The 27,041-nt window shown below is 32.1% G+C and overlaps 1 protein-coding gene across 2 annotated transcripts in view; it reads left to right on the top strand.

Moving 5' to 3' along the window:
* Window positions 1–13,700, top strand: part of LOC147063563 (alanine--glyoxylate aminotransferase 2, mitochondrial) — a 29,808-nt gene extending 16,108 nt beyond the window's left edge. For both annotated transcript variants that reach the window (XM_085959576.1, XM_085959577.1), the window contains exons 6-10: window positions 1,018–1,155; window positions 1,634–1,786; window positions 5,395–5,616; window positions 10,827–11,072; window positions 13,419–13,700. In XM_085959576.1, the coding sequence (XP_085815702.1) occupies window positions 1,018–1,155; window positions 1,634–1,786; window positions 5,395–5,616; window positions 10,827–11,072; window positions 13,419–13,559 (900 nt within the window). In that variant the 3' untranslated portion in view covers window positions 13,560–13,700. The remainder of the gene's footprint in view (window positions 1–1,017; window positions 1,156–1,633; window positions 1,787–5,394; window positions 5,617–10,826; window positions 11,073–13,418) is intronic.
* Window positions 13,701–27,041: the final 13,341 nt, after the last annotated feature.

The raw sequence follows: 27,041 nt of genomic DNA on the forward strand, positions 1-27,041 counted from the left end.
TGGCGGGGGGCGGATGTAATGCAGTGTTAAGATGCTGAAGCGGGGGGAATTTAGGAATGTAGTTCCACTAGTTCATAAAAGAACCGTGATGACGTGTACGCCAGCTTATAGAAATCGGACTCTAGGTATGCTTAGCGTGATGACCACTTTTTAAATAAAAATTTTATAATTGTCTGGCTTTATTAGACGATTTTATAAAAGTTTACTTGCTCTACATAATATATAGATAATAATTTCAGGTATGTCATTGTTATAATATAAATACTGGCTAGGATAGCCCATCCAAGGATATACGAAAAATTATCTAAATTCTTGTTAATCATTAGGAACTTTGTGTTCGCATTTATAATTTAAGAACATGTAAAACCCCCTAAAATCCCCTAAAAATTGGTAGCTAATACCATCATCATTTTTTTATCGCCAAGGAAAATGTCTTGCATATGTAAAAGAATTGTTTCCATGATTAATAATAATTAATAAAGTCATCCAAATGAGCAAAATGTCTTAATGTTCCTGATTATTTTATGGAACCACCGCAATATATTATAATATGCACGAATAATTTAAGCATAATGCAAACGACAGCAACATTATTTTTATTTGTTTTGTTCATCTATCATCTAGTTCAAAATAATATTTTTAAAATTGGAACTGCGTAGAAGATAGATGTGCATTTCAGGTTTAATTTTTTGGAAAATGTTAAAATATAATATACTAATAAAATATTTACCCTTTAAAAAGTATATAATATATCGTAGGTTGTCATAAGGGTGACGGGTCATCAGGCAAGCTTACACTGCCACATGTATTAGATTGACTATGTGATGGATTGTTTGCATTGATGTCTCTTCCGACAGATTGTCTATCTATCGCATCCATGGTATTAGATTAAAGATATTTTATAGTATAGCAAACAAATGCAACAGGTAAATTCCCCACCTCATCAGGACTAAATGTACTTTAGATATATAATTAGTTGATTGTTAAATTAAAATGATATATATTTTTGTAATACAGACGATGAATGCTGATCCCTATAGAGGTATATGGGGCGGTAAGAATTGTAGGGACTCGCCTGTACAAACTGACAGGAATTGTGAATGCCAAGGAAACGAATGCAATGCTTCCGACATGTATTATGGTCAACTAGAAGAGGTAATTATTCATTTCTTGAGACATTGTATCAAAAAACATTTAACTACTATAGTATATTTTTGAATTACAACACTTGAATAGAGATTACAGAATATTTTTAGTATGGATGAGTTGCTTACTATTAAAAATTAATATTTTTTTATTTGCAGCATTGTTTCTAAATGACAATGTGCAAATGGCAGTCTGCTTTTGACATTTTACTTTGATTGCTTATTTACAATTTTAGATATTTTTCATTTAAATTTAAATAATGGTGGTTGATGCACCGTACAATCTCTTTGTGGTTGATTGTATAAAAAAAATCCTTACCTCAGTGTGGCCCTGGAAAATAAATCTCACAGCACATTGGTGAAGGCTATAAGTGAATATATAATACAAAATGACCTGCACTAATTTAATCATTAGCCCAAGTAGTGTTTCCTTACCTTTACTCTCACATATATTTGATAATAATACATTAAAAATAATATTGTCGTAGGTGTTTAAATATTCACTACCTAAAGGACGCATAGCAGGAATGTTTGCCGAAAGTATTCAAGGACTCGGAGGGTGTGTGCAGTATCCACACGGTTTTCTTAAAAAAGCCGAAGAGCTCATCCATATTAATGGCGGCCTGTTTATTTCCGATGAGGTAATAATAGATTTTATTTGGCAACTATGCCTAGTGTGACACCCCCGTATGGTCCCCATTTGGGGATGTCTTTGTGTATCTGGAGACGCCCGAATCGGTATCAAAGCCAACAAATAATAAAGCGCTGATTACGAAAATAAATAATAATAAAAGAGCCCAGCCGGCAATGCCGTAAATTTTGTTAACCGTTGGAGATTTGCAACGTCGCTTTCTTTTCGACGACGGTTTCGTAAAAAAAAATCACAAGATGGCGCGCAGATCGCGACAAGCAGCAAAATCGCGAACGCGTACATTTCGCCCTCCGTAGAATTAAAGTATTAAAAAAATGTAACCATATAGTATAATAAACGTAAATAAACTCGCCGCTTCCATCACAATTCCGGTGCCTTAATTATCCACCTTCATCCCAAATACAGACGATAAAAAAGAAAACAAAACACAAAGTGACAGTTGAGAAAATTTCACACCCAAAATGGAGGGGAGTGATAAGTGGCCCCAGTCAACGTGGGACTACGCTTCTTGATTTTGATCGTCTGGAATCAAGAAGCAGGTGAAATTTCTTTCACCCGGACACACACCCTGAGATCCAAACACCGGAATAGGAAACGGCGAGGAAGAAACATCCAGAGGCTTGCCTCTGGTGGCGCTCAACAAAAGTATAATAATAAGCAGTATAAAGAGGATGCTGCCAAAGCCAAGCCAGTGAAGAAAAGAGCAGAAACACCCGGATTGCGAAGTCATGGCTCCCGATGTACTCCCGACCAACTGCATCCGCCAGCGAACTTGGCCCACGGACGAGTGTATCGGGCAAGACCCTGGCTCCAACGAGGGAAAACGGCGTCAAATGCCCTGCATCATCAGCCGCTTGAGCCCTCTTCGTCAACAGCAGCGTGTCTGTGAGCCTTGCAAGCAGCCCTGGCCCAGATGCACCATGATGAAAAGAGCTACAAAGCGGCCTTCTTCAGCTGAGCAAAGCAGCCCCCATCAGCGGATAGCAGCCAAGCAGCATCTTCAGCCATTAGCATCATAGATTAGTTAGTTTTAAGTGTTTTGTGTTTGGAAGCGATGTATAATAAGTTATTTCAGTGCTCGAAGTGAAAAATTTTACAACCCGGAGCGGTTGTATGAGGCAGAATGGCGTTCCGGTCCATTTCGGGCCCTGATATATTTTTAAAATTATTTTTATAAACTCTAAAGCCATTTTAAGTATAAAATTAAGTTTCTGCATATTATATTAGTATATTATCAGTGCAGTGCGTGTAATTCGATAGCCACGGCAGGGCAAGCGAGCAAAAAGGGGTCGAGTAATGTGCCGGTATGCACTTTCGTGAGGGATCGACTGATTTTCGGACGGTCGCTGTTGGGAAGGCTGGGTGTGGCGTCCTCTCTCAGCATCCGCCCGTACGGTAGGCCTGGGAGCCGCGAACCACTACGCCCACAAAGCGGCGTAGTGCTGCATCCGAAACTCTCCGGTTGCCGACGGTCCGAGGGTGTTGAGAGGGCTGGGCGCGACGCCCTCCTCTCTCAGCAGCTTTACGGTGGGCCCGGGAACCGCGAACCACTATGCTACAGTGCTGCATCCGAGTCTCTCCAGCCGCCGACGTACCGGAAGGGCTTCGATCCTTCAACGTCTAGAGACGCAACCACCCCTTATCAAGCCGCCGCACTGTCCAGTTACACACGCTATCGTAATCAGCCCTTAGTTGGCCCGATCCCCATTCGGGCCTTTCCGGAGAGGTGCACTTGTGACACCCCCGTATGGTCCCCATTTGGGGATGTCTTTGTGTATCTGGAGACGCCCGAATCGGTATCAAAGCCAACAAATAATAAAGTGCTGATTACGAAAATAAATAATAATAAAAGAGCCCAGCCGGCAATGCCGTAAATTTTGTTAACCGTTGGAGATTTGCAACGTCGCTTTCTTTTCGACGACGGTTTCGTAAAAAAAAATCACATGATGGTGCGCAGATCGCGACAAGCAGCAAAATCGCGAACGCGTACATTTCGCCCTCCGTAGAATTATAGTATTAATAAAATGTAACCATATAGTATAATAAACGTAAATAAACTCGCCGCTTCCATCACAATTCCGGTGCCTTAATTATCCACCTTCATCCCAAATACAGACGATAAAAAAGAAAACAAAACACAAAGTGACAGTTGAGAAAATTTCACACCCAAAATGGAGGGAAGTGATACTAGTTATTCTGCCTGTTCACTTTGGACTGGCGGAGAAATAATTTGGTAATACTACATGCACCGGACAATGACAGATCACCAGCATAGATAGAGAATATTTAAAGCTCTCCGTATATTAGAACTTCTAGATGTTACCATAAAACGCAGGAAGCCGCAGGTTTGATGTTCACCAGTACTGCCACATCCGATCGGCTATATACTTACCTCATTCTCCATGCTTCCCTGTGCCGTTGGAGTGAGCGGTGAGTGATACCCCGCTTGACACATTCGTGTCCTATTCTATTCGTCCATGCATTGATCAGCAAACGAGTGATTTAATGTGATTTGTGTTAACGTCCAGCTTGCCTAAAAGCATATGCCTGTAGTGGTAACAGGACATTAATAGTTTATATGCGATAAAAACTTGTAAAGAAAATCATATTGAACGTGAAACGGTTGTTAATCATTCACTCATTCCTTCATATGGCTTATGCTCTGGAACCATGCAATATGCGTAACCAAGTAACAATGAGATTCGAACCAGCGAACCACGTATTTAGAAGCAGCCATTCCGTCACTAAACCACTATGTGACTGACGGCTCGCCAAATGCAATCTTTTTTGATAATTATTGATATTACTGACTATCTCTGGTGCGTGGTTACAATATTCTTATTAATCTACGTGGTTTTTGTACTGCACAACAAACCTGTTATTAGTGATGCCAATTGAAATAGGGTCTATTTTTGTTTACGAAAGGAAAATGTAGATAAGTACAAAATCACTAATTTTAGACAAGTTTGTTTGGGAACTTCCTGTATTAAATTTACTAATTCAGTAGCGTCGATTCAACTTGTCATTTTTCTTCTTTACGCATATGTCGTTGCTGAGCTGTTAAAACCTCCGTGACATAAATAATTTTTTTATTAAACTACGCAGTACCATATTATTAATGAACAACGAATATAAAACAATATTGTGACGCGTTTCAACAACCTTACGATGATATTATAATTGTTTTGACATATCTAAATAATTTTCAGACTTATCTTCCTTTTCCTTTTTCACACATTTAGCTTACGTGATCTACTTCTTTACACTTAAATCATTATCACACTATTTTTATTTAATAATGTAACTTATTTTTAATACATAGTAGGTACTTGTTGTAAACATCTTAAACTTAAAATTGTAATAAATGAATTTGAACATTAAATAATGCATTTTGTTTGAATTTGTCAGAGCTTGTCCATAACTCATCTATAACAAGTTTGTACAAAAAAACAAGGACATGGTTAATAATAAATTAATATTAAAAAAACTTACCTATAATTAGATGGTTATCAATATCATATTATATTCTTTTTTAAATAAATATACATAGTATTTACTACTGTTGACTGTTGATTAATTTATTATGTTATGATATAGGTTCAAACAGGATTTGGAAGAACAGGTGATCATTTCTGGGGATTCGAAGCGCATGGAGTATCTCCAGATATTGTGACGATGGCCAAAGGTATTGGTAATGGCTTCCCGTTTGCGGCTCTAGTCACCACGCCAAAAATAGCTGAATGCCTCACCAAAGCCATGCATTTCAACACTTACGGCGGCAATCCGATCGCATGTGCAGCAGGAATCGCAGTTTTGGATGTAAATACAAGCATGCATTATTTTATTGAATTTATCGAAACTAATTCATATTCCAAAAGATTTAACCATATAACTTTTTAAAGTAAGATGTAAAATATATTCTCGGGAGTGACGGCATTGGTTGCACTCTTTGTATATAAAAATGGCACTTTGCTGTCAACGTCTTGTTATACTTACTTACTGATACCTCTGAGCTTAGAAGTTACTTTAGAGTGGGTAGAAGAAAGAGAGTTAGGTGATATATGAGGGGTGTAGTTTCAAAAACAACTTATTCCACTTTTACAAATTGTTGGCAAACAACAAAAAACTGTTTACGGTGTTGATTTTACATATTTTTTTGTTATTTCTGTTGAAAATTGTAGTTTACACTTTGAAATGGATATCTCAATGCTAAAAACTATGAAAATGTTCTTAAAATTAGGTTTTTTCTAATATTATATTTGGAGTAAGTTACTTTTGTTTCTGAAACTTGGAATAAGTTATATTTGAAACTAACACATTTGGAATAAATTGCGTTTGTAAAAACCACTAAAAAAATTGTCATGTTAAATGTTGCAGGAAAAGTCATGAATATTCGTACCCATTCAAAATAATTATTCTGGTTACTAATTTTAAAATATTTGAAAATAGGTAAATAAAATTGGTCATTCAAATTATTTCACTGTTTTGTGACATTTAGCCTTAGGGAAATCCTATTAAAATGGTTTTGATACAAAATAATATTTTTGAAGTTATACTTCTTTTGGCGTGTTTAGTAGAGGGTACAATAATTGAGAGCTGCGGGCGCACACCGTTGCGAAAGTGCGACATAATCACGTGATCGGGGTACTATCACCATACGGAATGAAGCGACAAGATAATTTTAAGCCAGCGGCACTCCAATAAGCGGTCCCTTTTCTTGAGTGTGTAATTTAACAAGATAATTAAAATAGTAATATTAAATAATATTAATAATCACGGAATGAAGTAATAAAATAATTTTAAACTAGCGACGCTCCAATAAGCGTCCCCTTTTCTGAGTGTGTAAATTAACAAGATAATTAAAATAGTAATAGTAAATAATATTAATAAATACGAAATGAAGCAACAAGATAATTTTAAACCAGCGGTACTCCAATAAGCGGCCCCTTTTCTCGAGTGTGTAATTTTATATAATAATTAAAATAGTAATATTGAATAATATAAATAATTAAAAAATAGTGCAATAAAATAATTTTAAACCAGCGACGGTCCAATAAGAGGCCCCTTTTCTAAGTGTGTAATTTAACAAGATAATTAAAATAGTAATAGTAAATATTATTAATACATACGAAATAAAGCAACAAGATAATTTTAAACCAGCGGTACTCCAATAAGGGGCCCTTTTTCTCGAGTGTGTAATTTAATAAGATAATTAAAATAGTAATATTGAATAATATTAATAATTACAGAATAACGCAATAAAATAATTTTAAACCAGCGGCACTCCAATAAGTGGCCCGTTTTTTCGAGTGTTTAATTTAACAAGATAATTAAAACCTTCATAATAAATATATATATAAATATATGGACAGTAATATGAATAATGGTACGTTTACATTTGACACTAATATCGTCATATTTATGTATGACACCATATTCACTTAAGTGTAAACAGTAAGTATATTTGTATCTGCCACTTATTTTGCGTGTGTCGACTCTCACCTACCACTTATTCAATCTACTTATATACGCAAATGTAAACACCGCGTATTCGACAAGTTCGAACTTGGAGCGATATATCACCGAAGTTGGACCACCGTCTACTTTTATGTCAAGTACCTGACACAATATTCGTAGTTTGACAGGTACCTAGTGAATTGCATATGTATATTTCTAAAACAACGGACAATCAATAATCATAGGTACACCATGAATGTATGCCCAACGTTTACGTTAATAAATGTACTGTAGCGATCTGTCAAAAATCATAGACAATGAGAAATAAATCGGATGTGCCGTGTTCTATGGATTTTGTTCGAAAATAAAATATCGCTTGTTCTCGGCACATACGATTAATTCTGATGCACTCTGTGAAGAAAAAATGCGCTTCAAATGGTATTACCTAATTCATTTTGGCCCACACCTGCACTCGTATTAGGTACGATAATATTATATTGAATATGCAATGACGATCAAGTGCTAGATATCGCAATGTTACTGTTAATCGTTCTTCTACGCATTTCTGAATTGTGTGTCTTGTTTTTTGGCAAAAGGTCCAATCTTGCAAACTAAAGTTCACAAATTGAGTTGGATCTTCGATTTTAAACTCTGACATTAAACGGAAGGCACCTAGTTCTTCTCGTCGCTGAATCCATTCCCGCACCCATCTAGACCATTTTTTCCTCCTTTTTGTTGCCAAAAGACTTAAAATAATAACACTCGCTGCTTTCTTTTTTAACATTCCCATATTGACAACTGACATAACGTTTTTGAGAAGTATACAAAATAAGTGTCCGAATAAATTACAATATCATATGTAAACACCGCATATATTTATTCCAATGTTGCCATTGAATAAAGTGTCGAGACTTTATTTCAACGAGAAGTATACCAGAATTTTATGTCAGATCCATGCAGGTGTAAACAGTAAATGAAATTTTATGTCCGACACATAAAATAAGTATAACGGTATAAGTGTCAGATGTAAACGTACCATAAGAAATGTAATGTCCAAGAGATAATTGTACTCTAAAATTAGGGGATTAAAATGAAGATTTAATTTATAAAGTGTACCATGTGTTTATTATTAAAGAATACAAACTACTCCAAACTTTCGAAATGTACCATTTCAACTTCCTACCAATAAGACAAACAAACAATTTGGATAGTTCGATGAACCAAAGAAAAACTTTTATTTATTTTATGAACCTGATTCTAAGTCACCACGTTTTGTTTTGTTACGCCAAAGAAGTATAACTTCTAAGTCGCACGCGCGTATATAAGTGCACGCACCGATTTTGTATTATTATAACAAAAACAACAAACGTTAGTTAGAAAATAGTAATCAAACAATAAAATACCTTATATTTTTATTAAGTATACTAATATAAATAAAGTGTAATTTTACAATGAAAATTAGGTAAGTAAATAATAATTGATAATATTACCAATATAAAAAAATATATGAGTAGTGATATAAACCTAACCCGTGATACTCAAATTACGAAATAACATAAAATTGCTAAGACACTTGTCACCGAAGCAAGCTTCTGTTGACTTTTTGTTTAAATATATATTAAACAATATTACTTATCCTCATTTGAGAATAAATTTTACGGCCCTCGGACGAAAAATAATTAAAATATCAATAAATTAACACGACGTGCAATTAATGTTGATGCATAGGAATTCGTGAAGACGCCCGAAATATTTTCAATTCAATTATTTGTTAAAAATCGCATTACGAAAGTCTTAGTAGTTAGTACCATTAATAATATTATTTATTTCTGATGAACGGATTCTTTAAATAAAAATATTGAAACTCCCTTCGTTGTGCGTATACATATAGTAAAAATGCCAATTATTACAGAATAAGGAATTATCACAACAAAACAAAGTAAAAGTGATTAATCAAATTTAAATAGTTATAGATAGACTGAAAATACTTATCCTATATACTTAGTAAACTGAAAGCATTAATAATTTAGTGCCACGGTACCAATGATAGTTTTTTCGCTTGAAAATAATACCTAAATAATTATAATAATATCTATGTACTTCCAAAAATAACACGAAAACTTGGCCAAATCAGCATTAAAATTCTCCAAAGTGGATAATTTTGTTCTGTACCTACCCGTGTTTTATAAAAACTTTAAATCAAACCCCAAAATATACCATACAATTCAACAATAAATCGTTCACTTTCTGGAAATTATGTGTTTTCTCTCACTTATTCATTTAGAGTACATTGACAGTAACATAAGGAACTTACTGTCGAATTTTGACGATATTTCTTTTTCATTTTTCCGTGTGACGTATTCGTTTTCTGGCATTTTCGGTTATTACAGGTGAAGCTTGCACATCCATGATGATATTGAACAACTTATATATTATATTTTGGCTTGTAACACTGTTTTTTCATCTAAAATTTGGTGAGCAATTTCGTACCGTGTTTACTGTTTAACTGAAAGACGCCATTGCAAATGCAGTCTTCCTATTGGTCAATTTGGAATAAGTGAAAAATGGTTTGCGACACTCCTGGAATAAGTTTCTTTTGTAACCAATAGCGATTTTGAAATTGATTTTTCTACTAGATTGAATGCTATTAGGTCGTTATATACAAAAAATACTTGTTCAAAAACTTCTCCTTTAGATTTTGGCATTCATAACTCATTTTCGTCAAGTAGTGGAGTAAGTTGTTTTTGAAACTACACGCCTCATATATTATAATTACAGAAGGTTCGGTAGTAGGATGGCTTCACATCCTTACTAGCCCACAAAAGGGTCACATTTTTTATTTATTTAATTGTCACATGGATGTGAATGTGCCAAAGCGGAGACTGATCTCAAAAGGGTCTGGACTTTCCTGAACCATTTTGTGACGAATTCCTGCAAAATCTGAAATTTGTAAAAAGTAATGAGCCATATTTAGTTCAAATTATCATGGTGTTGACATAACTTATATACCGTTGTTTGCACATTCTACAATCTACATGATCATCAGCCTGAATCTATCCACTGGTGGATGAAGACCTCTCCAAGCTGATTCCACTTCTATCGGTCCTGTGCATTGCGTTGCCACATATTTCCGCAGAACTTAACCATTTCATCGATCCAGCGGTCTACCTTGTGGACGTTTTGCACCTCTTGGTTATCACTGGATGACTAGATTTGTCCAGTGATTGTCCCTTCTTCGAGCTATGTGTCCAGCCCATTTCCATTTGAGGTTTTTAGCGATTCAAAAATTGGCTCCAATATTATTCATTGGCACAACTGGTGTGGATCTGGGCAGAGTTTTTGGGAGTTATGCACATGGACAACGATAGTATGTAGGTGATACACTTTTATAAGGGAACTAGTTGTTAACCATTCTTTCAATTCATGCTTTGAATACAAACATTGAAAATACACCGGTTGAAGTGGATTTGAACAGGCGAACCACTGATTTAGAAGCAGGGTGTTCTGTATAAAACTTCACTGCAGGCGACAATGAAACATAAAGAAGAAATGATAATATTATGGTTTACTAGGTTATGGAGGAAGAAAAAACCCAGCAGCTATCAAAAAATATTGGAACATATTTACTGCAAGAACTTGCAAAGCTTAAAGAAAAGTATCCGGTGATCGGTGATGTACGAGGGAAAGGTCTGATGATTGGCATTGAATTGGTGCAAGATGAGCCAATAAAGTCTTTGTCTCTACCCCATGTCCTGAACATAGTGGAAGATTGCAAAGATATGGGTTTGCTTCTGGGTAAAGGAGGCCTTCATGCAAATGTAAGAGAAACCATTATACCTACTTCATTTTTTAATAGCATAAAAATTAATTAGGAACCAGTATATAGTAGTTATCTAATTACAGCACATATAAAAATAAATTATTTAGGTTTTAAAATTGATATATTGTTATGCTTTTATTAGGCTGAGATACTTTAAGGGGGGACATGCTCGTCGAAGGTCAAAATTGAGTTTTTATTGTATTTTCAAACCATGATCCTGGACACTCCTTAAACGTTGTAGATAATCTATTTATATAATTTTGAAGCCTTATTATCCTTTATAGTTATTTTAAACATTTGATGATTGCAGGAAGTATTTTTGTTACATAAAATAGTATTCTTTTAAACCTCTCGCTCTAATGTTTTAGAATATAGTCATATTTCGGTACATAACTGTGCAGTGGTGTTAAGATTTTTTAAATTTATTAATTTTTAAACGCATTTATAAAACTATTAGTATAATTTATTACGAGATAATTTTTGTAAAATATTCACGATAAAAAAATATTTTGATAATCTCTGTGATCCCAAATTTGACAAGAATTAGGCATTTTATTATTCAAAAAATCGGCAAGATTAACACATTTGAAGATGATTCTAAAGATATTTATTATAAGCTATGTCTTTGACCATTCAAGTGTGATGAACATCTTATGAATAATGATTGCTTTATAATAATTATTGACCTAAGAATAAGGTAGTGTTTTTTTGAAATACGCCATTTCTTTTGTCATTCCCCAGTGGTTAAGCTACAACATACGGCCGTAGCCATAAAATGACAAACTATAATTAAAGTAGGGAGTAAAATTATGTTAACGCGCGTGTTTGAACATGTACTTAACCGAATTTTTTTTTATTTTTTTTTAAACGGTACATGTGCAAACACGCGCGTCAATATCATTTTACTCCCTGCTTTAATTATAGTTTTTCAATTTATGGCTACGGCCGTATGTTGTAGCTTAACCACTGGGGAATGACAAAAGAAATGGCGTATTTCAAAAAAACACTACCTTATTCTTAGGTCAATAATTATTATAAAGCAATCATTATTCATAAGATGTTTATCACACTTGAATGGTCAAAGACATAGCTTATAATAAATATCTTTAGAATCATCTTCAAATGTGTTAATCTTGCCGATTTTTTGAATAATAAAATGCCTAATTCTTGTCAAATTTGGGATCACAGAGATTATCAATATAATTTTTTATCGTGAATATTTTACAAAAATTATCTCGTAATAAATTATGCTATTGGTTTTATAAATGCGTTTAAAAATTAATAAATGTAAAAAATCTTAACACCACCTCACATGGACGTACTGAAATATGACTATATTCTAAAACATTAGAGCGAGAGGTTTAAAAGAATACTATTTTATGTAACAAAAATACTTCATGCAGTCATCAAATGTTTAAAATAACTATAAAGGATAATAAGGCTTCAAAATTATATAAATAGATTATCTACAACGTTTAAGGAGTGTCCAGGATCATGGTTTGAAAATACAATAAAAACTCAATTTTGACCTTCGACGAGCATGTCCCCCCTTAAGAATTCTTACATTTTAATAATTATGTGTGATACATCAAAATAGTGAGAGCACAAGAAAAAACAAATGAAAGGAGATTTGAAAATAGAACAAAAGGGCTTTGTATCCTTAGAGCGGTATTGCCAACTGTATAATTTAAGTGCCATTGTCCATAGACTATGCAATGTTTTTTTTCACCAACATAAATAATTATTATCATTGTCCAATCCAGTGAAACAAATAAAAGTTTTACTAGATTATTTTGAAAGTTAATGCCCGATTATTACTATAATGCTCTCTTAAACAATCGTAAGTTCATTTCTGATGATAAACGGGTCTATAAGATATAATTAAGGTTTTTATAATCGAAATAAAACACGATGAGTATACAATACTTAATTTACATAATAATTCAATAATCATTAGGACCAGTTTCGTATACTATATCTTTTTTAAATTATAAATATGTGACAACCTATTTATTTTATGAGGCCAGTAGGTATACATTTATAGTTTATTGAGATTATCTCTCACAGATAATGTGGCCAATTAATTAATAAATATATGAATTTTTGTTTGTATGGGGTCATTGATTGGTTACCATAGTTATTGCCAGCGTGATTGTGATTGTAATGTCACGCAACATCAAATAATAATATTGTCTATAATGGTGGTTCTGTGCCCGATTCGTGTTTCAATATTGTTTTCAAATGGATTGCTGTTGCAGTACAGGGTATACAGTCTATCGTTATGCCTTCTAGAAATTCAGCAGTTAGTATACCTTTATTTAATTATTATTAATTAAAATTTCAGGTACTACGTATAAAACCTCCCATGTGTATAACGAAAGAAGATGCTGACTTCACAATCAAGGTGTTAGACGCTGTTTTCAAGAAGTTTTCTGTGACTATGAAAAGAAGCCACCCAGATTATCAATTTTTAAAGCAGAAATAATAAATGACGAAACTAATTAAAAATAATTATTATAACCAAGATTAGCAAGTTTTCTTCTATCATCTTTCGTAGCAATAATCAGATCTTAAATATATTTTATTTATAATGTAAACAATGTTAAAATATTATATAAAACATATTGTTATAAAATCTTCTTTAAAAGAGTTTATTACTTAGGCAATCATTGGTTGCGCAAATCTGGAAGTTACTGGTATGCGTGCATGTATTTTTTAGTACCTACATCTTATATTTTTTATATTAAATTATATGAATGTAATCAGAGTTTAATTGAAATTAGTATCCATTCCCAACGTTATTTGCAGTTCATCACACCCAGTGACGTCTCTAGACAAATTGCCGCCCCTAGGCAGCGCCAAAATGCCGCCCCATTTTTTCATCATCCTTTCATGACTCCAATATCTAAGAAATGTGTTGTATGGATACATTACTAACAAAATATATACCACTAAATCTAATTTAAATGACATCTCTGCTTCAATAGACAATATTGCGAGTCCACGGTTTCAGATACATTTGAAATACACCCGATAACTTCCAAAACTCGCGAGTGATAGGTATAGTGCAAAAATATTTGGATACATTTTAAATTATGTAATTACCTACCTATAATTCAAATAAAATTTTAAAATTTTCACGTGTTATTGCTACTAATAAAGGACGTGACGTCCAAGGACAATGGAAGTAAACTAGACATCGCGAACCTGACAAAAAAATTACAGTCCTGTTAAGTCTTTTATGTTAAGTAATTAATAAATTTAGGTTCCAACCAGTGAGATTTTTTTAATGGAAAGATATTTCCGTCATTACTAAGTTTAGGTAGGTAGCTTTTTCTATATATTATACCTAATGATTCTCCTCGATTTGCCGCTCTTCGAGTAACTGCCGCCCCTAAGTGACGCTCAATCTGCCTACCCCCACGGGACGTCACTGATCACAACTACTGATGTATAGAGATATCAACTGGTGTCTCATGAAAATTCAAATTCTATTAGACAAAATTCTGTATTGTGCATTTTGACATATACCATTCAGTGAAAAAATTACACTGGTTTATTTAACTCTTCGCTATCAATTAATTATTTACACAAAATATCTGATGAAGGTTACGCCCCAGACATTATTAAAAACATATTTTGGTGGCACTTTTTCCTTTTGTGCACAATCTCTGATCACATTAGTGATTAAGAATTTATATTGAGGCCTCTATACTGTGGATTCATTGCCATTCCTGAAAAGATATACAAAAAAATACCTCTTACAGAATTATGTAAAGATGGAAATGGATTGATTGATTATATAGGTATCTATTTCCACTCAGTGGTGGTCCATATGTTCAGCTGAGGAATGAAGATGGTGAGTAACTTTTACTATTTCCAAATACCGACATGTCCCCAATTCAATATTTGTAGTAAACAAAGTTATTTCAAGCTTAAATGGTTGGTATCAGTTTTAACATTAGTTTCTGTTTTTATTGTATTGTTTTTTCAAATTACAACAATAGGCCCATTTTTATTAGTCGATTAACCCTTAAATGGATGTGTCACAAGCGCATTTACGCGGTTTACAAGTCCATGTATGCAAAGCCAGCCATAGAAAATGAGCGTGTATATAATATGCTGTACTTTACACTCACTACGGTAGCCCCGGTCGGTTGTTTTAAATAAATTAATATATTGTACACAATATACTGCCATCTCTTGTAATCATGATGACATTCTTCCAATATACTTTTTTTATGATATAATTTTAATATATTTCTAAATAATGATGTTTCTAAGGTTTTATTTTTTCATAGAAATTCGTGGCCCGACGGGTACCATTCTAATACCTCCTTAGCAATAAATATAACTAAAATAAAATTAGACACCAGCAATTGTTTTTATATGTTTTAAAAATATTATTTGTAAGATTTGGACCAAATATGGAATTATCGCGTTTTGAAAATATGCCCTCCCCCCAACCAACGTTCCCTCTAATTTTTCTATTGTGTGTGCGGATCATCAACGCATCTGTCAGTGGTGTGCGTACCCGGTGCGGTAAATTTACACCCACCGCCCCCCACAAACACACACATACAATTTTTCATTAAAACTTATATTTTAAGGTATTTTATATTTCAGTGATTTTTGCAGTGAAACTTACAGAATTCCGTAATTCTTCAAAAAAATCTTTTACTGCATTAATGCATTCGACAAATTCGAATGCATAATTTTTACTTCGCCAGATTTCGGGAATATCTGTGTATTTGATACATGATTATGAATATCTTGTACAGAACGCATAGAATCATTTATTTAAATTTTATTATTTTTATAGCCGAAATAGTACATTAACACTGCTTTGATTAGATCGCCACCAGATTTTTTGCGCTCAGCGATCTCAATTTTCACTCAATTTCAATCACCTCTTTTCAAGTTTTTCAATTTCGTAACAGCATCCCAGTGTACTTTTTGACTTAAATGCCTTTTTAAAAGATACAACCTCCATTCAATCCACTTATTTCCAGACGTGAATTATTCTTCTTGCATATTTGCTGCGAAGCATATGATGCGTTTGACAATAATCTGTTTCCGAATAAACAAATATATCACCAATTCTTACTTTTTGCGAATGCATTGAAGATGGCATTTTTTCTGTTTTGACGATTCCAGAGAGCCATTCCAATTTAAATTTATCGCAGGACTTCTTCTTAATGATCGCATTTGAACGATCACATCCACTCCTTTTTGTCATTTTTAGGGGATAAGTTTTCTATACCTATTTAATAAGTATTATTATTGTACTATAATGTAACTGTGCAAGCAATCGTATTGTTCACTTGAATTGTTTGCTTTCGTTTACAATATTTTTGCGTGAGGACTGTGCGGGGGATGAAAACATGTGTGCGGACACATTTTGGTAGGTGTGCGCGCGCACACGCGCACACCTTAGAGGAAACATTGCCCCAATTATTTGAATGGGAAAAGAAAAAAGCATTTTAAATTTGAGTAATTTATTATTTATATATTATTAAATATTCAACAAGGTTACATTATACACAGTGCTTGAAGTGTAATAAAAAATGGAAGCGGATGGTTTCAGACAAACAATAACTTAAATATAATAACCTCACTCATAACATTAATAATATGTACTGTACATAACGAAGTGGGATTATGGTATGCCACTTCAAGCACTGATTATTTACAACAGAATAATAATTAATTATGTGCACATATTATAAAAAACAGCTTGTTAAAAATATTACTATTTATTAGTCTTTTAACAAAAAAAATGAGATTCAGTTTCTGAATAGTTGTCATTCTAAAACGAAATCTAAATTGTCAAAAATCAAATTGCTTATTGTTAATGGTACATACTATATTCCTCCCAGCCTGTTTTAATCATTATGCAATGTTTAGAACCCAGATATATGTCATAATGTAGTGCATAAACTATGAGCAGTACAGTATCCATGTGTTTTTTATGAATACAATATTTTTGAGAAAGAAACAACGTACGTCCGTGCAAGCTGTGTGAAAATTTGATGTATAAAATTTAAGACACGCTGTTATTTTCCATCTTCTCCTTTCACATACATGACGTTAGAGTGATAAATACCATTTTAATAATTATTATCGATCGATAATAATTTCAAATGAATTTTGAAAAACATTGACTGGAAGGACTATTATAGGTCAATAATAATGCTCTGGACTATATTATGTTGTATATTGTAGTATAATATGTATTATCAAATTTACAACTATGAAAATCAGTCGAATAATATATTTAAAAAAAAAAAATAAACATAAATGCAGAAACCAATTTGAACAGTTATCAGACCATAAAGAAAATAATAAAATGCTTCAATGAATCGTTTCCGTACACAACGTGCACAGAAACATGATAATATAATTAAGTTGGTTTGCTGCAAGAAGTCACTAAGTCATAATAATTATTATAGTTAAAACTGAGTTCATAGTCTATGAATTTTTCATTATTATTCACGACAATGAGTGAAGGAATTCACAAATTGTTAAATGTTGACACATTTTGTAATACACATTTCTTAAAAGTCATTAATATTGTACTGCGTAATAAAAGAAAGCTTTTGTTAGTTAATGACTTCTTGCAGAAGACGATGAATTAATGTATATCGATATATGTACAAAAATACTCCCATATACATCATAAGAACGACATTGTCAGGTTCATAATTGAAACGGGTTATATGTACATAGAGAATAAGCGACATACACTCAAAACTGAGATAATTAGCATAATGAGTGCTTAATTTAAAACACTCTTAAATGAACATGTCTATATTTATGTGTTTTAGTAACAGTTACCGTTCACAACAATTTTAATTCTTGTATATATATGTCGCTCGATTTATGATACATAACACGTTCTAATTATAATTGTATAGATGTTTTATCTCACGAAGGCGCACCCTAACCTATTTGGCAGGATACGCGATTACGAAATAGTTTCTTATTGGAGTACGCGGAGTTAGCAAGATGGAAATGTATCAATTTGAGATAAAAAAATCTATATCTAGGTATAGTGACATTATGAAGTGGCTGAATTTTTTTTATACATTATACAGTAAGTACCTATTTGGTCAGTTATTCTAAAAAAATACCGAATGTGAATAACATGAATTCAAAATTATCTAAATATTTACACTATATCGAGATTAATATTCGCAACCCTTTAGATACACACATAAATATTAATAAACCATTTTAATTTATTCCACGGTTTGATTTAAAATACAAAAGCCGATTGCCAACAAGAAACGCAATTTAGAAATCGCTTCAGAGAGTACTGTAAAGACATTGGTTAACTTTGTTTCAATTAGAAAGACACATACAGCATAGTGTCTTATTTTTTTCAAAAATATTTTTTCTTGTAGTTATATTATATTTACTCAGAAGTGTTTTCAAATTATGTATACAAGTATTACTTTAACATAGATTATAATATCATGGGGTTACCTGTCAAATTTGGTAAGTCTCAAAATCATGTTAGACCTTGAAGTTTTTTTTACCATCCCTATTTATTATAGACACATAATCCATCTAAATATCTAAATTATCGACTTACCAACTTTTGGCAGCAACACTACGATATAATATATATTATTAAATGGTGCTTCAAACTACTCGTTCAGTGCTGACACCGCGACTGGCGCGTTTGCAGTAGTTGGCCATTAGATATAATTAACATGATATTTAAATGTGGTAATTAACGCATACGCTGCTGATAATGCTTTTTTAATTACCACCTTTAAAATGCACGTTAATTACATCGATCGGCCGCCTGGTCATTACGCGCCGGATGGGTCTTCCTCGTCCAAGGTATTAAATATTAATTATCAGGTCAGCAGTGATTCTGGGTCACGAATAATAATTTACATAAATGTGAATTTTTTTAGATATTATTATATTGAATTCAAAATAAAGCATTCACACTCGTCGATAATATTTATGTTATATTAATTTAAATTCGGGTGATTATATAAGCAATTTAATAAGTGAATATTGTAAATAGGAAAGTTTATCATTGAATAAGCTACTAGGAATATTTAGCGTATTTAAGCTTTTATAGCACTATTTTGCAATCTTATAATAAACCAAAAAATTGTATAAAAAAAATGTTTTTGAAGTAAAATATCTAATTATAGTATAGACTTTCTGATAGTATTACGCCAGCCTTTTGGCTAATACGTAACGTCAAATCGAGGATAATTACTAATTGCAAAGTCGGTTATATCCATAAACTCTTATTTCAAGATATTCAACAAAAACCACTACAAAACAAAATATTTGATTTAATAAATACGTTAGCTATAATTTATAAAAAACCATGTATTGCTATTATTTTCAAATAGTATGTCAATGTTGGTTGATGGATATTACTGACTTTGGAATCAATATACAACTTATACAAATTATACCAATGATCGAACACATGAACACATAGAAGAAAATTAAAAAAAAATAGATTTTGTGACTTTGGAATTAATACACTCATAATAGTTACATTGGCATTTTATAAAGCATCAAAGTGTTTTGACAATCAATTAAATGAATATTTTTTTGTAATCTAATACATATATTAATTATATTAAAATATTATACAGATGGTGCTAATATTTTTGATTGTTTTTAAAAATCCAAGGTTGTTTTTTTAAATTTGGAAGATAAGGGAAGCACAATTTAAATTTTGATACATTGAAAATTTTTAATTTAAACAGGAAATATGTAATACTTGTAAAACTTATTTTTAATGAACTGTTTGTTATGCAACATTAATATATAACTGAACAGTGTGTACAAAATCTGTAATACATACTGACTGGACATTTCAATTATGAGTGAAATACGTTAATTGCTAAATATAATATCAAAATATCTATTTTTATGAATAATAGATTGCTATTAGCAGACTATACGACAACATATACTGTAAGCGGATACAATTGAGCATATTATATTGAGAGCTTGGCAGAAAAAAATCATTTCAATGCGTTATACCTTCCTTAAATACATACGGAATCGGCACAATGATGCAATGACAGCTGACATGATCAAAAACAATCCTTATGGTGAAGCGTCAAAGCTACAATATAATATTCTTTAAAATGTACCACATTGTGAATTAGATTGGGTAGACCTGGTAATAAGAAAGGAATGAGGTTTGAGCGAGGCAAATCGATACGACAGCGGCGATGACAACTGTTGGCAATATATAAATGAGTTTACTTTCAGCGCACGGGATGAAATGGTATTCAGTCGTCTTACTATCGCATTATAATAGTGACATATTCCAATAATAATTCTCAAACTACCAAGGATTGTATTTGCGAATTTCGGATTATACTATGTCAGATGTTCTCAAACCGAGTTGTGTATTACAGAAAGAACAATCATAACAATACTTCTTGTGATAACGGTATTATTCTATATACGTTAACTGTGACATTTTCTATTTGCAATATTTTACTTTTGCGAATATAGTTGAAGTATTTTATGTTTAGTAATCACTTTCATAATACAACATTGATAAAATCTTTGGCTACTCAGAGTTTCTTAACCTTTTTGGTGTGTATTTTTATAAACTACTCTACTAGATTATTACAATTATTGACAAAATCTTCATGCAAGTCCTTCATATAGAAATTTATTTTATTAAAAATACAAAAGCGCTATCCGACCGTGTCACCAGATAGTGATACATACATACTATAATTTAAGTCATCATTAAAATAAGTAAGGGTGTCACCACAATACGTTTTAGTGAATTGTAGTCAATCAAAAGATTTTGAAAATGATGATTGAACGTTTGTAAATCATCGCATGTCATTATTTCAAAAAAAATTTTACTGTTGAAAATATTTTGTCACCTTTTCAATACAATATGTCATTTCACCCAATGTTGAGTCACGACCCGTAGGTTAAAAAGCCCTGATATAAAAGCACTACATTGTAAGTGAGGTGCAAAACGGGAGGCCAAATGAGACAAGCCATTGCGTTTAGGAGTGATGTAGGGACATGTATATTTAAATACTATGTAATGGCTATATAACCAATGTAGGATATACAGTAAAACATTGCAAATAAACGTTTTGAAATAATTGATCTCCTATAAATATAATAACTACTTTTTTATTATTTTCAAATTATTCATAATAATTTAAAGTATGGCACGATTTGTCAAGTAAAATAAAATATAGTAACATGGAAAATAAATAACAAAAAACACGATATAAAAAAATCTTGCTATTTTTCACACGTAAACATTTGCTGCCACTGATTAAATTTATAAAGCCTACCCGATACAATTAGAACAGTTATAAATAATAAATTAAATCAATTTCCTTTTCGTTGATAACATGTTCAATTAAAAGTAATTTGGCAACAACACCAGTAATTATAATATTATTAGAAAATAATAATAGTAACTAAAGCCAGCTGCAAAATATGTAACTGCATACTTGAGCGGTATGCATTTTTTTGCACAGGTATACATGAGAGTACATGTTATGATAATATTGCACTAGCTTTTTGACTGTATGACACATGAAAATGTTTGAATTTAAATATTGTATACTTGCGCAAGTATACCTGAACATGTTTTAGTAGCAAAGACTTGCTCTGTCTGAACCAGTCATATTTTTATTCATTACGTTTTTCGACAACTGGCACAGTTCAAATATACTTGTGTCATGTGGTGGCGATATGCCGACATGTATACATGTGCAAAAAAATGCTCAGTTACGTTTATAACCGGCTTAATATGAACAAATATTTATTACAACTTTGATTATATTTGTATAACACAGAATTTGTGCAAACATTTTGATGATTAATTTGTATAACTGTGCAGATCTGTTCAAAGAATTCTGCACAAAACTGTCATGCATGATAATGGTCACACGTATTGTGTAAAATTCAAAAGTTTGCACAAATTTGTAGTTATTGAGTTCAATTAGCAAATAACAAATATTTCGATTACCGTAGTTAACCTAACATAATAGTTTTATGACTGGCCACCATTTTGTGCACAAATAGGTACATTAAATTGCAAATATAATGAAATAAAATGAATTGTTATAATTATAAATTAACAAAACATATATTATAATATGATTTAAGCACGCACCATAGACTCATCAATTTAGCCTAAGTTAAACATGAGAGAAATAAGTTAACAATGTATTTTATATTTTGTATTGTCTGTGATTCAGACTAGCAATATGATAAACATATCAATTTTTTGATTGAGCTAACAAGGAAGTATGTGTTGACGATTGGCAACATAGTACATTCGAAATGTATTTTTTGTTTTATTTGAATAAGTCAATTTTAGGTTAATTTTCAGTGAAGCGCGAAGCACGTAAGGCGTGATAACATGTTAACGTGTAAAGCAGTGTTTTTTAACGAACAGAAAAAATACATTTTAGTACTAAAAAACGATGATCAATAAAATTCTGTACGCAAAAGGAAAAGGAAGATAAGTCTAAAAATTTAATAAACAAGTTGAATATGCCAAATTAATCTTGGTCACATAAAGGAAAAAAAGCAAAGAAATAAATTAGTAATCAAATTGACTAAAACTCACTATATTTTTTTCTCATGAAAAAGATTTAGACATATCTCCCTTTTCTCTTTACATACAGCATTAATTTATAAAAGAAAAACAGAGTTAAACCACTTGTTAGATAGATAATATTAATGTTACAAATAGGACAATATTTTTATTCACTGAACACATAAAAATCATTTTGAATTCAAAGCAATGACATTAATATGGACGAATCATCTGGAAAAGAAAATGACACTCACTTTATTGTCGGGTCTGCCGAATGGCATAATCTGTTCTAACGCCATTACAATAAAGGTCATATTGCTATAAATTCCCGATGCGTGATATCGCATAATGATATTGCGTGACATCTACCTATACATGCGAATTTACTTGCTAGCTAGTATTGAGTGCGTCGTCCATTAATAATGTCATTGATTCAAAGAAACCTATCGAACCAGAATATTTTATATCTTAAATTTCGAATAACATGTTCTTCATGTTTCTTCTGTTCCATAAAATAATAACGTTATTTACTTTCCATGCAATATAAACACAACAATCAAACCTGTGTGCCAAATGGAAAAGGGAGATAAGTCTAAAATCACTACTTTCGAGAAGATTGTATTAGAGAGTACATTGTATGGGAAATTGGGAGTTCCTGTGTGAAGTTTACTGATTTAGAGGTCCCGAATTGACTTGTTCTATTCTCCGTTACAGACATAATATATTATGCTATACTTTGTTCATTGTTAAAATTTTCATACATATCTCCCTCTTCCTTAGGCATACAAATACGACCGACGTAAAAGCAAGGATATATATTTATTGGCCAATATATTCTGTGAGTTTTCCCCGACAAAATAAGGGTCTATCAAAAATATTACGATTAAAATAAATTCATGACTTCATTGACATTAGAATACAGTGAAAGTAATCCGCAGTACACAGCACACAATAAGCGATACATTAATTCTATTATATGAGCATGTTACCAAAAAATAGATTTGTTACAAAATCTATTTCTTTTTAAAATTATTAGTTGTATGTAGTATCAAATATAGTTTATTTCTAGATTGTGGCACTAGTTTTCCTATAAATAGACTTACATAATCTTCATATATTTTTTTTTTATTTCACGAGCGACATTGAGAAAATACTTTTACAACAATTAATAAATAAGGTTGCCATATGAATGAAAATGTACTATATAATCCTTGCCTTGGTGGTAAACTGAATCATTCCACAGATTATTATATACATTTTAGAGATATGGGCGTTTAAAGCGTTTTTTTATATATATTATGGTAACTTTCATAGACGATAATATTTTTCTACATAAAAATATCAAACCATCAATTAAAAAATACTATTTGTTTATTTAATTAGTCATTTGGTCAAATAAAACTATTTTTTAAATATATGTAGAGTAGTTCAGTTTATCACCGGGGCGACAGTTTCAGAGTTATCATACAACCTAATACCAGTGGCAAAATGTTGAAGGCTGTGTAGATCCGACATAAATAGTACACACTAAACTTTGACAGTTATACTCATTTGTTTTCATTGAACAAAGAATACAAATTGCAGATGGTGCTGGTTAGTTTTTAAATTCAATTAAACCGTGCCTAAAGCAAACCATAATAGATATAAAAATATTCTTCGATCTATAAAATATCTAAAATTATGCTATTAAATTAAACATATTTTTTTTTTAATCTATTATGGTTTGGTCTAGACAGGGCTTAATTGAATTTTAAAAACTAATACTATATGCAATTTGTATTCTTAGTTCAATGAAAACAAATAAGTATGACTGACAAAGTTTAGTGTGCACTATTTATGTTGGATTTACACAGCCTACCTACACCATTCGCCACTGCCTAATATAATATAAAATTATGGACATTTGTTAATTAATCTGATATTAATAATAATAATAATATATAATTAATTTTTTTAATCATAAAATAAAAAATAACTAAAATTATGTATTACATTTAATATAAATTACTGAAACTCTTCATTGTGTATTTACCGAAATGTAGAAATATTTATATCTTCAAATGATATTTAGAATATTATTTTAGTGCAGTTTATTTACAATGTTCAGTCATCAAGTAAGGATAATACCAAAGAGATAAAATGATAATATTTTTCTCATCTAATATTTTGTATGGACGTATTAGGAAAATAAACAATGCATGTTTTTACCATGATCTAAATTAATACATTATGTAATTCGTATGACAAAATCAAATCAACTTAAAAAGTTATGAGCTTTTTACAGAAACATAAACTGCCTGCATCCCTTTTCGAGCTGAAGTAATCTTAAACCGTTGGTATTATTGAAATAAAATGGAAGATTAAGATTTATATTTGGGTGACATTACGCATTTCCAAATATATAATATAAACAAGTTAATGATTATTGAACTGGCCAAAATTTTACCTGCAGCGAGTACACTTCGGAATCTAGAAACAGTGGATGAGTTTGTATATTTGGGGTCAACCATTAGTGGAAAAGGCGTTTGTGAAGCAGAAATAAGAAGGCATACACCAGATTGCGAAAAATGCGATGACACATCTTACCACTACATAGAACGATCAAGGAATCTCAATTACGACGAAAAATATGCTTGTAAAAACATTAATGTTCTCTATATGTTTGTATGGTGTCGTATCATGAACTCTGAGAGAGAAGTAGAAGACAATCAACGCCTTCGAAATGTAATGTTGGTGCTGAATGCTTCGTATTTTATAGACAGCACAGGACGAACCCAGAGACTCCAGATATAGGAAAGGGTCTCGACAATATATCTGAGATTTATTCTGTGTTTTTTATTGATATATTATTCGGCGTGGACCAGATAACTTGATAAAACTAGTGGTTTTGGCTCGCCTCCAGGGAAACCGAAGCAGGGGAAGAGCGTCGGCACAGTGGAGTGATCAAATGAAGAAGCTTACTGGGGGCAACCTTCATTCTGCCATGAGGGAAGTGGAGAACCATGAAGGGTGGAGATTTTTAGATGATCGATAAACAGAAGGTTTATTGAGATAACTAAAAAGCTTTTATATTGTGATTCCAATGACAATTTTTTACACGTTGGTGTCTGAATTGACCAAATTTACGGTGATAACCCTCATTAAAAATGACAGTGACCACAATTTTTGACTCTACAAACCATGGCTATAAAGCCTAATCTTCCATTTAATTAACGGCACCTTTCAAATATCACTTGTTACAATGTTTTTACGATAGTGGCCAATTACAGACATAAGATGGATCTTAATTCAATAGAAGAAATATGCGAAGATTTCTCGCTTCAAGACCTTTCGCCAACAGTAGCTTGAAAGTCACCGCTGATGTATCTCAATGGGTGTTCATTTACGGCGCGACTACTTTCTAAACAGTTTGCAATGCCTTCATCATTTATCACTAGAGACGCGATATGCCAGTCGTTAGATTACTAGTTACAAACAAAACACCACTCAAACGTCAAAAGCAACAAAAAATGAATGGCAGAAGTTGAGAAAGTTTCAGTTTGACAGTTTGAAATTTCATCAAGAGTAACACCGTGTGTGAAACATCAGTTACTGACCAGTTTATGACTTCATTATCCAACCAGTCGCGTCTTTTTTGAATATCTCCATGATCGGAAGGCCTAAGTGTTGATTATGAGATATTCTTTTACATAACAAAATATCTTACTAGTTTATCTATGATTAGTGCACAGATAATAAGCCATATTTAAAGAATATCTCATACAAAATCACGACAAGTCTTGATTAATTGAGGGCACCGGTTGCAAAGTCAACTACCTCCAGAAATTTATTTCTAAATATTCAGAAAAAACCAGATATCATTCATATCTAATAAAAAATGCAAAAAGAATATTTACTTTTGAGATATACCTATATTATTACATAAGAATGCAAATAGAAATGTGAATAGAAAATCAGAGTGACCTAAAACACATTCTAATATAGGTATATATACATATATTTTTTACCATGTACGATCCTAAGATCATAATATAGGCCTCTACCTTTTGACAGATTTTTGTTTTCATGAGAAATGGATGTTAGGAACTTGCTCAATTAACTCTGGGTAAAAATACATATTGAAAAAATAAGATATCTTTATGTGCGTCTAATAATTAGTATATTACGCTATATGTTAAATATTACATTAATATCCTTTGCAACTGATCCCCTCAATTATGTCTATTGAATTAAGAAGCCACAAAACAATGCGTGGAGCACATGGCATATAAGAGATTATTAACACATGTACCATATTGTTTCCATTAAAATCCTATAAAAAATAATATCACTTCTATATTCCATGGATACTCCAAGAGTTCAGTGAAATTCTCCGGCTGG

This window comes from Rhyacophila brunnea, unplaced genomic scaffold (assembly GCF_057557595.1).
Source record: "Rhyacophila brunnea isolate RB1 unplaced genomic scaffold, BYU_Rbru_1.0 scaffold_9, whole genome shotgun sequence".
NCBI classification, from domain to species: domain Eukaryota; kingdom Metazoa; phylum Arthropoda; class Insecta; order Trichoptera; family Rhyacophilidae; genus Rhyacophila; species Rhyacophila brunnea.